Source organism: Hyperoodon ampullatus (assembly GCF_949752795.1).
Source record: "Hyperoodon ampullatus genome assembly, chromosome: 1".
NCBI classification, from domain to species: Eukaryota; Metazoa; Chordata; class Mammalia; order Artiodactyla; family Ziphiidae; genus Hyperoodon; species Hyperoodon ampullatus.
In genome coordinates this window covers 201,467,536-201,483,130 of record NC_136914.1, presented here as the reverse complement: position 1 = coordinate 201,483,130, position 15,595 = coordinate 201,467,536, and the positions used below count along the sequence as shown (strand labels likewise).

Here is a 15,595-nt window from a genome sequence, read left to right as displayed (position 1 = left end):
AGCAAAAACCACAAAGAATAAACACCACTGATTTGATTATCCCTCTAATCTTTAATGCTCATTGGACTTCCAGTAGACCAACAACCTGATAATGTTAACTAGGCTTTCTAGAAGCAGTAGTCATCACCATTGTCACTGTGATTATCACCAACACCCAACACTTACTAAGCAGTTACTATGACACTGTACCAAGGACTTCATGTATTAACTCTTTTAACCCTCACAACAATTCCATGAGGTAGATTATTACCCATTTCATACATGAGGAAACAGGCATTAGAAAAGCTAACTTGCTCAAGCTCACAATGTAAGGAGCTGGGATTCAAAGCCAGAGAGTTTAGCTCTGGAGTCCTTGCTTATATTGCTTGCCAAGATTAAGTTACTTTAACCAAGGTCCTTGTTCCCAGCTCCAGCCCCACAGTAGATGAGTATAAATACAACAGTAAATGACCAGTAAAGGCACTGCTCTATCACTACAGGAAAGAGTTAATCATCAGATCAAACTAGAACCTCTGCCTTTGGTCTGTGCAATGTTCAATTTTAAATAAGCAACTTCAGATCTGACATCACAAATCACATGAATTCATGAAACTTTTAAAGAATTTTACAGTTGACAGGAATTCCCTGGCAGTCCAGTGGTTAGGAATCCATGCTTCCCTTGCAGGGGGCACGGGTTCCATCCCTGGTTGGGGAACTAAGATCCCACATGCTGCACAGTGCAGCTAAAAAAAAAAAAAAAAAAAAGAATTTTATAGTAGAGACAAATTTCTCCAGTTAAATTCAGAAAGGGGAATACTCCTCACTTACTAACTGTCTGCAATTCCTATGCTTAGCTACTTAAAGACACATATATACCAACTTCAAGCCAACTGAGGTTTCAGTGAATTTCTCTGCATTAGTTTCAAGGATAGTCTTTTAACTAATAAGGAATATTATTTTTCCCCTTTCATAAACAAAAGCAGTTTGCAACTAGTTACATAAATATCATTGGGGTTATTGTAATTCCCAAACTTTTTGATTTCTGTATCTGTGTGTGTGTGTGGGGGGGTTATCAGTAATAATTCTAAACTTCTTCCTCAAAAGAGTAATTTGATGTAGAAATACCACTTCTGGTTATACTCGTTTCAAAACTTGGACTAGGACGGCACACAAATGTTTAACAAGTATGAAGATGCCACTTCATACCTGTTAGGATGGCTATCATTAAAAAACCAGAAAAACCAAGTGCTTGTGAGGAGGTAGAGAAACTGGGCCCATGTGCACTACTGGTAGGAATATAAAATGGTACAGCCACTATGGAAAACAGTACAGCAATTCCTCAAAAAATTATGTATAGAATTACCATATGATCCAGCAATTCCACTTCTGGGTATATACACAAAAGAACTTAAAGTGGGTACCTGAAGAGACAATTTGTACACCCATGTTCATAGCAGCAAAATTTACAGTAGTCAAAAAACAGAGGCAACCCAAATGCGTCCATCAATAGATAAATGGATAAATAAAATGAGGTATATACATACAGTGGAATATTATTTAGCCTTAAAAAGGAACGAAATTGGGTCATTTGTAGAGACGTGGATGGATCTAGAGACTGTCATACAGAGTGAAGTCAGAAAGAGAAAAACAATTATTGTATATTAACGCATATACGTGGAACCTAGAAAAATGGTACAGATGAACCGTTTGCAGAGCATAGAGACACAGATGTAGAGAACAAACATATGGACACCAAGGGGGTAAAATGGCGGGGGGAGTGGTGGTGGTGGGATGAACTGGGGGATTGGGATTGATATATATACACCAATATGTATAAAATAGATAACTCTTAAGAACCTGCTGTATAAAAAAATAAATAAAATTCAAAAATTCAAAGAGAAAATTCTGACACATGCTACAACATGGATGAACCTTGAAGACAGTATGCTAAGTGAAATAAGCCAGTCATAAAAGGACAAATACTGTATGATCCCATTTATATGAGGTACCTAGAATAGTCAATTTCATAGTAACAGAAAGAGTGGTAGTTGCCAGGGGCTAGAGGGAAGGGGAGAATAGGCAGTTATTGTTTAACGGGTATAAAATTTCAGTTAGGGAAGATGGAAAATAAAAGTTCTGGAGATGGATGGTGATGATGGTTGCACAACAATGTGAAATGTATGGTAATGCCAGTGAACTATACATTTAAAAATGACTGAAATGGTAAATTTTATGTTATATATTTTTGTCACAATAAAAAAAAAAAAATTTCTACCTATGCTTTTGATCAAGAACTTCAGCTACCAGGTACCAGCTGTGGTAAGCAGAAAGGAATTCGTACTATTAATTAATGCAGTACGCCATAAAAACCAGGATCTTCTGATTCAGCCTGTAAATAAGAACACCTTATTTCTAACATAGTTGACAGCAAAACTGTTATAATAGCACTAGCACAAAATACATGCTAATTTCTCATGTTTTTTTAAGGTAAATTAAAAGCCAGCCATACAAACAAACAGTATGTTAAATTTAGCAAGATAGTCACGATGCTAACCTACCTTTGTGTGTCTTCCATCTCCTTCACTAGACGCTCTAAAGTATTTGTATAAGTTCCACTATGAACATGTTCCTAAAACAAGAAGAAAATTTGGGAATACTTTATAACATACCTTAGTAGAAGAATTGGGATGTTTTAAATTATTCAGAAGACTAAAAAATATTTTCTATTTCAATAACCTGGGCCAGGAGGATATCTTTCTTAAAAAGATAATTTTCACCATCATGCTTTAAATCTAGAATTTTGTACTGCAGGCAATTTGATTTTACCATCTATTAGGAAAGGCACTACTTATAAAAACCCTGCTAGCCTTAGGAACTGACTGTCAACACCCAAGGGCTCCACAGCTACCCTGTCTTTATTTTTAAATTCTATTTTAGTGGAATTAAACTACTAATTTTTAGGTGTTACCATGAAACATTAACACCTTCCCCACCAAATTTTACACACGTGAGAATTTAATTCAGCTTATTCCCAAGATAGAATGAAGCACTTTATAAATAAAATTGCACACCACAATTAACAACATTTCTACACTCTACCTTCATTTACAGCAGTGGTCTCCAAAGCAGGGGGTGTGCAAGGTGATCCATTGGGGTGCAGGAAGAAAATAATAGAACTTCTATTTATATGGAACTTCTATAGAAACTCCAGTAGAACTTACTCTATTGTAACTTCTATATAACTTATATAGGAAAACACTTTCTTCTTCTTCCTTTCAAATTCTGTTTTCTTCATATGCTTCAGAAAGTACATAGTAGTATAGTAGTACATGTATATAATCTATAGGTATACATATATATTGGGGTACATGCTCAAAATTTTTACTAATAAATGTGTGTGTGATCAAAAAAAGTTTGGAGACCACTGATTTACAGTTATAAAGCTGAAGATATGGGAAATCCATTAACCAAAAAAGAACTATACCACTTTCAGTCTAATTATAAGTTGTAACAAACAGTGAATTTTAAAGTAAGTTCTAACAATCTATCCCTCTTTCACTAGTCAATCCATCTTTCTCTCTTCAAGTAAAGATAAATGTCATAAAACTACTTACTGTATAGTCTGATGACTGAGATCTAAGCCCCTTAGAAAGAGCAGGAGGCTTTCCTGTAGTTGCAGGAGTCTGACTGAAGTTCAAAGCCATTATTTCTTCCAGTGATTTTAATGTTTCCTCTTCCTCATCACTGTCTAGGTTATAACCTAAACTTTCTTCATCACTATCAAAATCACCCCTTAGTTTTCTTTTCAGTGCATTGCTACCTGCATTGGAATTTCCTGAACTCTCTTTATCTGAAGGGGCTTTATCTGAAGGTGCTGTTGGGCTCGGAATACATGGCACAACTTCCAAAGCAGCCGGGGGAGACTTTGTAGCAGTGCCATATTCTGAATGCAAAGATCCCCCACAAATTTTCCCTGTAGGTACGTTAGAATCAGCCTTATTAGTCTTTGCTTTGTGTTCCTTGTGTTTGGAGGACTCTGTAGAATGCCCAGAACATTCTTTAGATGAGGAACGCTCTTTATCTTTTTTAGGAACTGGAAGAGTGCAATTTTTAGCATTTAATGGAACCCGAGAGGAACCAGCACTTGGAACATGGGAAAGTAAAGGTAGAAGTTTTGTCTCCTGTGATGCCACAGAGCTAGCAGTTTTATTTTTCTGAAGGTTGCTAGCTTTTTTAACTGCAGACTTTTCCTGAGGTAAAGATAAGTGGGGTTTCTGTATCTTAGTCTCTTTGGTACTTGCCACACGAATTTGGTCACTATTCCTGGAAGAATGGTGCCCAGAATTTGAAGGTGCCAAGCCTGCAGAGGAGCAATCAGCTTCTTCATTCGGTTCCTTGGATATATCTTCCAAGCGCAATACACCACCAGGTGTCTTCAGTGCAATATGTTTTATAAATTTTTCTCTCTGATGTGGTCCATCAGGACGCTTCTCAAGGAAGGACTCTTTTGCTTTTGGCATTATAGATTCTCTTGTGCTTTTCAGATCTGAGTCCACAGAGTTCCTTTTTCTTTTGTCAGGGAATTTATTCTGCTTAGAGCCTGCTAAAATTTAATTTTTGCCAGATTAGTGAAAAGTATACTTTCCTATCTTATTAAAGTTTATTCAGTAAGTGTCTAGAATACCCTGACAAAATGTTTAAATTCTAAAAGTTTAGGCTGAGATTATTAGCTACATATGGAATGAGGAAACAGAGTTAATATTTTATTTATTAATTGATAAATACTAGTGTCCATGAAATTTAGTCCAACGCTAATGACAAATGCTCATTTTCATTCAAAAGCTATTAAAAGTTTACCTCCTAAATAGAATTAGAGGTGTTACAACCCAAAACACTAAAAAACTGCATATCCGTATCAAGGAAAGGATCCTAAAGGCACTTTTCCTCAAAGTGCATATACTCTTTCTTAGACTAAAGCCTACCTGGTTCTAGAAATGTAACACTTTTACAGCTAAATTTATAGTACCTTAAAACAACATACACAATAACTAGTTGAAGGCAGAAAAATTTTAATTTCTCAATTAAAAAAATTCCCCTAAGTCTTTTCCCCTACTATTAAATTGTTTATTCTTTCCCATATATCCCTCTAGTCTTCAGCTGTGTTAATGGGTTGAACTGTAGCTCCCAAAATGATATGTTGAAGTGTTAACTCCCAGAACCTCAGAATGTGACCTGAATTAGAAATAGGGTCTTTATAGGGGCAATCAAATTAAAATGAGGTCATTAGGGTGGGTCCTAATCCAACACAACTGGTGTCCTTATAAAAAGAGGAAATTTGGACATGGAGGAAGACATACAGAAGGAAGATAACATGAAGACACATAGGAAGAAGATGTCACGTGACTGGAGTGATGCACCTACAAGTCAAGGAATGCTAAGGATTGTAGACAAACGCCGGAAGCTGGAAGGTCAAGTAAAAGGAGTCTCCCCTATAGTTTTTAAGAGAGAGCATGGTCCTGCTGATAACCTTAGTTTGGGAATTCTAGCTTCCAGAATCATGAGACAATAAATTTCTGTTGTTTTAAGCCACCTAGGTTTAGGAACTTTGTTATGGCAGCCCTAGGAAACTAATACAACCTGTCTCTGTGTTAGGAGCTCCATCCAGAAGCACATATATTTGAGTTAACCAGTTTTTTAAAATTTCTGTGTTTAAAAATGTGATGTTTCATTAATTCACTCTTAAAATTTATTATTCATTAAAAATTCACTATTTATATAACTAGTATTCTCAAAATCAAATTTCTCTAAATCAAGTTCTTTCTGCACATGGACAGATATCCCCAAATTCTTAACAGCTTGACTTAAAAAACAAAAACCAAAAAAACTCAAGAGTTAAGCAATTATTTACATAACCTGATCAATACATACTCTGGAAAACTCAATTTATAAGAATGAAAAATCAATTAATAAACAAATGCTCCTATCTACATTCTTCTACAGATATTTTTATTACCTGAGAAATCATTCCATGCCCACTAAGTTTTCTGGGGTTAAATGTCTTATAAAAAAGGACAGAGGTCCCTTATAGGACAGGATGAGAAATCAGATAACTAAGAAAAAGAGAAGACTTACACTGATTATCTTAAGTTTGGGGGTTACAAAAAAGCTACAGAGCTGCCAATTTGAGTTTTGCTCCATTTCCTTAGAGAAGTCAATTTATACACAGCTAGTAATGAGGGGAAATTCCTGCTTTGTTTAAGAAGTAAAGACTTACCTAGGAGGAAAGAAAAACTGTGGGCAAAGTTTAGGAAAAATCAGCTTATTATTATTTTTTTAAAGTGGACGGTGTTTTTTTTTTTTTTTTTTTTAATTAATTTATTTTACTTTTGGCTGCATTGGGTCTTTGTTGCTGCGTGCGGGCTTTTCTCTAGTTGCAGCGAGCAGGGGCTCGTCTTCACTGCCATGCGCGGGCTTCTCTTGCTGCAGAGCACAGCCTCTAGGCGCACGGGCTCAGTAGTTGTGGCTTGCGGGCTCTAGAGCGCAGGCTCAGTAGTTGTGGCGCACAGGTTTAGTTGCTCTGCAGCATGTGGGGTCTTCCCAGACCAGGGCTCAAACCCGTGTCCCCTGCATTGGCAGGCGGATTCTTAACCACTGAGCCACCAGGGAAGCTTATTAATAAATAAGTTTATTAATAAATCAGCTTATTAAGAGCTTTTAACATCTAGTGTTAAGAGGAGGGTGAATTGGTACTACAGGTCTCCTTTTGCAAGCTCTCTAGGGCAGTAATGTAACTATAAACATTTCATGATTCTTTTCATACTTCTTGTACAACCTGTAGGCTGAATGTTTGTTTTACAACACTTCAAATATCTATTAACATATAAAATACTCAGATAAGATAGGGACTGAATTTGTAAAAAGAAAAAAAGGAAAACTCCAAATGCTCAATAGGGGATTGGTTATTAATAAATTATGGAATAAACTAGGGAGGGATTAAGTTGGTCCTCAGAATTCAGCCAAAGGACAGGGCTCTGGAAGACCAAAGAGCTAAATGCCTACCCTACCAACATTTTTGAAATCCCTGAACTTGTGTGTGATTAATGAATGTGTGATTATGTATATCACCACAACTGTTAAGTGTAGTTAGCAGTAATATAAATATAACATAATATTTGGATTATTAGTATCTATTCATTATTTATCTATCAGATTAAGATAAACATTCTTCATGTTATCTAGAGTGAAAAATCCCCTTATGCCCGTTATATTCTGTTGATATTCAACTGAAGTATAAATGTATGCTTACTAAGATTACAACACCATAATTATTAATGAGGATTATGAAAACATGCAAACATATTAGAAATAAAAATACAAGTGGGGGCTTCCCTGGTGGCGCAGTGGTTGAGAGTCTGCCTGCCGATGCAGGGGACGTGGGTTCGTGCCCCGGTCCGGGAAGATCCCACATGCCGCGGAGCGGCTGGGCCCCGTGAGCCATGGCCGCTGAGCCTGCGCGTCCGGAGCCTGTGCTCCGCAACCGGAGAGGCCACAACAGTGAGAGGCCCGCGTACCGCAAAAAAAAACAAAAACAAAAACAAGTGAAGGCAATTACCTTAAACCTGCCTCTGAAAATATGTAGAAAGCATCCTTTTCAAGCAGTGTTCAAGAATGCGGGAAACAGTATATGGGAAACTACTTTAGTCACCACTGATGAAATCTGCAAACCCATGAACTGAAGAGAATTTTTATCTTAGTCATTATCAGAGAAAAAAATGCTGAACAGAGCTTGGTGGCAACACCACCACCAGTGGTCCCTTATACTAGCAGAGCTAGCCTAAAGATACTTTGTTTTCCATTCACCTCAGTGCAAAGTGATCATTTATTTAGTGTTACAAATATGTAACACAGTACAGGAGCAATCTCATGGCTCATGGCTGAGAAATTATTGTTCTTGTACTATAATGTCAAAATCCACTAAAATTTGATCACTAAAACCAACAATACTGTCAAATTTTTAAAAATTAAAAAACACATAAAACCCCCAATTTATTCTTTTATTCTAGAAGGTCCTTCTAAAATAGTAAAATATGATTTCAGCCTTGGCTGCAGATGGATTTTAAGACTCAAGATCACTTGGTCAAAATGCAGTACACCTCTAGAATGTATAAAAAACAGAGTTTTACATGAAACCTGAAGAAGAATGAGTTAGAACTGTCTCTCTGTACCTGTTTTTTCATCTCTTATAAGGATGTGAATCAAATGATTAAAAGCATGGCACACAGTAAGTGCTCAATAAATGTTGGCTATTATCACTATGTCCAATGTATCTTACTGACTGGAAATTTATGTCCATTTTTCAAAGTCTGCAGTTATAGCAGAAAAAGAAATTTGATACACCAGACTATTTTGAACAGTTGGCATTTCTGGGGGCCTTTTATTTTCTATGTTATACATTTCTGCGGTGCTTGAATTTTACACTGTTCTATCTTCTAGTTAAAAAAGAATACTTTAAGAATTACTGAATTAACAGTAGCTGTTTGTTATTATGTATTTTCTCAATCAACAGTTACTGAAAGTACAAATTAATATCATGTAGGTGTCCTTGAATTTGATATTAAAAAGGGACCTTTGTATTTGAAATATTAAGAAACAGTTCTGGACCTTGATAACAGTTTCAAACTTAAACAAAGCATCTATAATATCAAGACCTCAGTCCGTAATTCCAAGAATTTAAGATTATGCTTCTTAATGTAGCCAAGGATTCAAAAGTAGAACACTGAGTACCAATATGAGAAGCACACTGTTAGGAACTCTTGAAGAAGGCAGAGAAGAGTCAAGACAAACCACTGTTTACACATACTGAATTCAAGAACTATTCCTTCTGAATATAACATTACCAAACTTTTAACTAATCTGAGACACCCAATTTACCTCTAGGAAGGAAACTGCATATTTAAACAAATTTAAGTAAAAAACAGTGCCATTAAGATGCAAATTTATTTAAAATTCTGAAATTTAATTTTGATTCTACCTGAGGCAGGTTCCCATGAATCAGAAGAGGATCTTTTTCTTGAGAGAGGTCCATTTTCCTATTAGCAAAATGAGAAGAAATTAATTAGGAGTTGGGAACAGTCAAGAATGTGAACTTTTCTTCATGATATTTGAACACAGATTTCTAGACTGAATAAAGCAAGCACCAAATTTGGAGGTAAACCCAAACTTCTATAATAAAATATTTTAAATTCTTAAGTCTTTTCATAAAAATGAAGTACATTTGTATCATATGTAAAAATGTCAGTTTTCATAATGTAAATTTAGAAATTTTTATTAATAGCTCAAGATTAATATTAGAGCACTGTACTGTAGTATTTTAATAAAGAAATAGCCTAATATTTGCCTACCAAATGGCTACAACTCACTCTTCAACACTTCTGTTTAGGTACTGATACACCACCAAACACTGAAATGTTATGAAAATGGACCAAATGTTACTAACTTCTATTGATCATTAGCAAATCTCACTGGTAAAGGCACCAAATTCCTTGCAAACAAACCCATGAGTTTACAAATATAATTTTCCAGCAGTATAAAATACAACTCCATTCACTCTTAGAATGTCATAGTTTGGTTTATATTTGGTCCATCTGGTTTTAAAATTTCATAGTACCTTATCAACATAGCACTTTCTTGATATCTCATCTTCCTTTAGTTGCTCTGTATGTAGAGAAGCTTTCTGAAACAGATGTACTTAACAACTTGACTTTCCAGGGGACAGGAACAGCTTTTATGCTAATTCTCAAAACAGAAGTTTGATGAGCTTAAGATGTATCTGGATAGTTTTCATCATATTCTAAGTTTTCTAAGACCCAGACTCAACTACTTAAGACATATAACCTAAGCCAGTGATTTTCAAACTTTAAAGTGCAGCAGAATAATCTGGTAGGCCTGTTAATTGCAGATTGCTGGACTCTACTTCAGTTTCTGGTTCATTGGGTTTGGAGTGGGGCCTGAGAATCTGCATTTCTAACAAGTTCCTAGGTGATGCTGATGTTGCTAGTCCAGGAACATTTTGAGAACCTCTGTTCTAAACCATTTCCTGTTGTTTTAGATTTTCCATTCCCTCAAGAATCTCCCTTTAGTGCAGCCTAACTTAAAAATAACTGCATTTGTCTAAAAAAAAAAGCTTACTTTCCTGATTAAGAAAGATCTTTGTTCCTGGTCTGAAAAAATTATGGGCAAAAAACAATGCTTTACTAAGCGTGACGGACAGTTGGAGGAAATTTAATGAAACTAGCTTCTATACAAACTGTGTATCAGTATTTCCCTAACAAAAGGTACCAAACTGTTTCTTGACAATTATCAAACATTTTTAGATTTAGTATTCTAAATATGATAAAATAGTAGCCAAGCTAATTCAGCATTTATTGCACATACCAGGTTTGAAAGATTACTATTTCCGGCTGTGACATCATTCTGTTTACTCTGTTCCTGCCTTGGTTTGCATCTTCTTCCTATACTAGAGGATTTTAAGGAAAGAGTGCTTGCTGCTGAGAAAGAATTTTCTGAGTTGATTCTCTGCTCCATTTGCTCCCTTCTCAACCTCTTTAGTTCTCTTTCTTTGCAGTAAGAAGCTAGAGACAACTGGAACTTAGCTCCCAGTGGGCTTTCTCCTGGGTGGTGCCTGGATAGGCTGCTCCTGCTGCTAAGACTTCTGGAGCTGTTCTTGAAGATGTCGGCTTCTGTGACCGCAGCCTGCTTTTTAGAATCTGCACTGATTTTGCCTCGATCTCCATCATTCTTCTCCCTGCTATTTTCATGAATGAAATGTGACTTCCTTCCCTCTGGAGACTGATGTTTTTTCTTCGTCTCTTTTGACAAGAGATATGAAGGAGGAACATATTTTGTAACTGCCTTTGGACATTTGGTGGCCAGTGACACACAAGGCTGACGTGACTCATGTACACCATGATCTCTATGGTGCTCTTTAACACCTTTCATGAATGCCTCTAAGACGGGGCTCTTTTCTGATGGCACCCTTTTGGGTTTAGATCTTTTTGGTGAGGATAGTTTCCTTTCAAATTGCTCTGTTCCACTGATGGACAATCCACTTCCTCCATATTTGATGTTCGATTTTTGTGGAGAATCCAACATATGTCTATCTAAATAGCCAATTAAAACACATACACATTGTATGTTATTAAAAATAGCACAAACTATTACATTTGTATATTTATGATAAATTATTATACTTAAAATATTAAGCTATCACAAAAGTTTTCAAATTGGTAATTAAATGATACACATATTATTGGGGGGGGAATTAAGACATGATTTAATAGCCTTACTTTCACAAATCTCCCTTTTGTTACATCATGTAAGCTCCCTATAGCTCCACTTATGAAATAAGTTACTTTAATACAGAATCGAAATAGTATACATTATGAACATTATTAACTGGTATATTTTCAATTAAGAAAGCCTAACAGCAAAAAGTTTCTTCATGATGTTTAGAACTTGTTTATCTTTGTAAACAACACTGCATCTTCTTTACATTTTCTATTTTGAACACCATGTTTAATCAAATTAATTAGAGTTTAGAGTAGATTTAAAAATTGACTCCATCTTCCTCCCCAAAAGATCCCACAAAAAATGCATTAACAGTATACATACCTTGTTTTGAAGCTGGTTTGAAGAAATCTATAATTGACTGCTTCCTGAAAATAAAAGCATAACTAATATGGGATCACATTAGCAAATATTAAAACTTCAATAATTCAGATTAAGTGGAGAATATTAGTAGATTTATAGACTATAGGCTGAATTTCACTATCTGGTTTAATCAAATTCTGACAATGACAATAATGCTTTGCTAAGATGATTATAAAAAATTTTAAAAATTAAATTCAGCACTTCCTGTAAGAGTAAATTTATAAAAGCAGTATTGAAGTTTATATACTCTATAGTACTAAAATGATAAGACTAGAGTATGGATCTAAGGAATTGGTAGAGTATTTCCTAGGACTGAAAAGCTTGTTGCTATGTGGGAGAAGAAAAGAACTTGAGGGGATCTGATCCTATTCCTTGATACCTCCAGTGCCAGGTACAAAATAATGCTCAACAGATGTTTGCTGAATGAATAATGGAGATTATAAAAACTAAGTAAAACCTGAACAGACTCATAACAAGAGTAGATGGTAGAATGGCAAATATGGGTGATTCTGCTGGTCTGGAGAGGCAGATGAAGAGTGTGCTGGGCAAAAGGAAGAAAGGATCAAGTTCTAACCTTATACTATACTCTTTATACATTACAGTTAGATGTTAATCTAAGTAACAGCAAAAACTGGAATGAATCGTGTTTCAAAATCTTAATTTTTTACTAAGAATTCTTAAGATATTTACGAAAATAATGCGTTGCCTGGGAAAAACACAGAGGAAGGAGAAAGTTAACAAGAATAACAAAAACCAAACTGTTTTAATTTTTAAGGGTTTCTGCATCCTACAATGAACACAAAGTGAAGTAGGACCATATTACCATAATTTTTATTCTGATTTGTTCATGTGTTTAGAGTTGTCAACTGCATAGAGGGATGTTATTATATGTTGAGCAACAAACCACCTTTCTGGCAAATTTTGCTAAAATGTATTCATTTTAGCTGAAAGAAAATAAGCAGTAGATGAGTTTCCCTAAATATTTATCCACTATGAGCTTGGAATGCTCAGAGGAAACTTGAACAATCCAAGTCCTTTGAAGGTTATGCTTCTTCTACATCTTGTACTCTTTACTTGCCACATTAGAATAGCAATGCCCATTCTTAATGGTTTACTGAGAGTCCACAATGTTTGTTTGAGATGCTGGTAGAAAAGCTAAGCAGCTATGAAATGAATGAGTGGGAATCTATGCATTTTTTTCATAAAATAAATTATATCAGAGGGTAAAAGAAGAAATACTAGAGGTCTGCAAAGGGGAGAAGGATGATGCCTTCAGTTACTGGTTGAATAAAAGATGAGAAAGGACTAAAAAGCAGCTAATTAACTCAAAACAATACTGAATGTTTTTATGTTAATTACTAAAAGTAACACTGCATCTCTTCCGTAAAGTATTACATCTTTTTGGTTAATACACCTGAGAGAAAAATGGTTTTGGGTAAAACATACAAGAAACCTGTAAAACAACCATGAATGTGACTTTCAAGAAAGAACAGTCCCCTAATTTCATATGCACAGAAAGGTCCATTACTTATTTATAACTAATTAAACTAATTAAAAAATTATTTGTAACAGCACACAAACCCTTATCTGAAACTTTTGGGGCCAAATGTGTTTTAGAATTCTAATTTTTTTTTTTTGGATGCATTATGTAAAGCCCCCAGTGGGGTCTGAGACTGCACCCTGTAAGCAAACACATTAATATTTCTCCAGCAAAACTTACAAACACTCACACCTAATGAGATAAAGACCATCTACAGCCTTCCCTTAGTTCTGGTCAGGTTTGGCTGCCAAGTTAGATGTGGTGCCAAACTTATTGAAAACTTTCGATTTTCATAGCTTTCTGAATTAAGATAAGGGGTTGTGGACCTGTACCACAGTATCTGAAGATACATTTTCTGTTAAACTTACGTTACAAGCTTTTAAACTTAAAATAAAAAAGACAGTACCAAGTGCGTAGAGAATTTAAACATGTTTTATTGTCAGAGGATGTCATTTGATTAAACTCCCCATCTCATTACATAGCTCCCACAAAATCTTTACAAAAAAACCTGGCCTCTTGGAGAGGCGTAAAGTTACTGAAGGAGAAAACATATCACATTCCAAACCTGCATGTTTTTAAATTAAGACTTATCGTGCGTAGTGGACTTTAAAGCAATTCGTGGAAGGATTTCCCTCATCACATCTTACATAATTTCACCCACAATACAGAAAAGGCTTATACTATTCAACCACTAGGATCAGTAAAACTGACAGCGTACAGAAAACCACTTAAATATGCATTTAGCAGTCAGGGCCCCAGGTCCAGCTAAAGTAAAGGACAAAAATCACGTTCCACCTAAGGCGGGTGGTCCGTAGCCATCCAGGCTGTGGTCACTAGACCAAGAACAGCGTCCCAACTACAGAAAAGGAGACTCCAGCTCCCAGCAGCCCCCGCGCGGAGGCGGGGCGGTGGTGTGCCAGGCCCCGGACGCGGAGGCCTGAGCTCGCGGAGGATGGCGGGAACTGGAAGAGCGGCCGTTCTCAGTCCTCCCTCATACCCTTGCCCCCGCGACCCGGCCCCTTCTCAAGCCCTCTGCACGGTACCTGTCCCCAGGACTCTCTGTTCTCTTTCCCGCTGCAGCAGGGGCGGTACTACCGGGTCTCAGATGGCAGCGCGGGGGCGACGACCCCGGGGCTGGGGATGAGGGGAAACCTGGCCTAGCGGGCATGCAGCGCCTTGTCATGTCGGCGCCGCTGGCGACGGCGGCATGTGCTGTGGCTGGAGAGGTTGGGTGCGTGGTTGCCGTCTTGCTGCTGGGACTCAGGGAGGCTGTCGGAGCAGAGGTGGGCGGCACCCCCTTCTCTCTTCATGGCGGTTCTCTCTCTTCGGAAGTGACTCCGGTGTGAGCGGGAAGGAACCTGAGGACCAACAGGAGGCGGGTCTTACTTGAAGCGTCGCGTTCTGACTGGCTGGCAGGGCGGTCATTCCTGTCGTGGCGCAATGGAAAGCCGCAGCCTCTCAGGAGAAGGCGGGGTTTCGGTGAGGGGGAGGAGAGAAGGAAAACTGCCCCCCGTCACGTGCACGGGGACGGGGGCGCGGGGGGTGGGTGGGGTGGGGGCTCAGCGGCCTCCGGACCGCGTCGGCTTCGGCGGGCGCGTGGGGGCGGGCGCGTGGGGGCGGGCGGGCAGGCGCAGGCAGCAGAGCGCGCTGCGGCAGCTGGCGACACCCATCTTGAAAAGGGCGAGGGGCGAGTCAAACCCCGAGCTCGGTAGCTGACCTCAATGAAGATGGCCAACAGTTGGGCTTCCAGTGTCATACAGTTGTGCCTCAGAAATCCCCAGCTGTTCATTACATCGTCTCTTTAATATCTTAGGCCAAAGTGCCCTGATGCTGTCACCATTTCCTCGGTAGTCTGCACAGCCCAATCTGAAGACTTGTTCATTCTGTGAGGGTTCTTGCTAAGTGCTGGGGGTGGCTCCTTTTTCTCTTTCTTTTAAAGAAGGAAAAAAACCTCATTGAAATAAAGACTTTTTATTCCACAAACGCATTTTGTTTCTCAGTTGCTGAAATGAGTTATCCATAAAACCTCTGCAGCCAGATTCCTGGGAGATTTCTGAAAGGAACATAGGCTCAGATTTCTTTTCTTTTTTTTTTTTTTTTGCGGTACGCGGGCCTCTCACTGCTGTGGCTTCTCCCGTTGCGGAGCACAGGCTCTGGACGTGCAGGCTCAGCGGCCATGGCTCACGGGCCCAGCCACTCCGCAGCATGTGGGATCTTCCCGGACCGGGGCACGAACCCATGTCCCCTGCATCGGCAGGCGGACTCTCAACCACTGCGCCACCAGGGAAGTCCCAGGCTCAGCTTTCAATTACCCATGTTAAGCGTGGAGAGCATAGGTTAGTGAAAACTGCCAGCAGCCTCCAGTCC

At 38.0% G+C, this 15,595-nt stretch overlaps 1 protein-coding gene across 2 annotated transcripts in view; it reads right to left on the bottom strand.

Annotated features, from left to right (window-relative positions):
* Positions 1-14,411, bottom strand: part of SLF2 (SMC5-SMC6 complex localization factor 2) — a gene marked incomplete at both ends in the record, with an annotated part of 38,492 nt that extends 24,081 nt beyond the window's left edge. The window contains 6 exons of one of the 2 annotated variants that reach the window (XM_079699878.1): positions 2,538-2,608; positions 3,594-4,582; positions 9,011-9,068; positions 10,414-11,138; positions 11,650-11,693; positions 14,272-14,411. In XM_079699878.1, coding sequence (XP_079556004.1) covers positions 2,538-2,608; positions 3,594-4,582; positions 9,011-9,068; positions 10,414-11,138; positions 11,650-11,693; positions 14,272-14,411 — 2,027 coding nt within the window. Of the gene's footprint in view, positions 1-2,537; positions 2,609-3,593; positions 4,583-9,010; positions 9,069-10,413; positions 11,139-11,649; positions 11,694-14,219 lie in introns of those variants that run through there. The other variant, XM_079699879.1, reaches the window with a different exon arrangement.
* Positions 14,412-15,595: the final 1,184 nt, after the last annotated feature.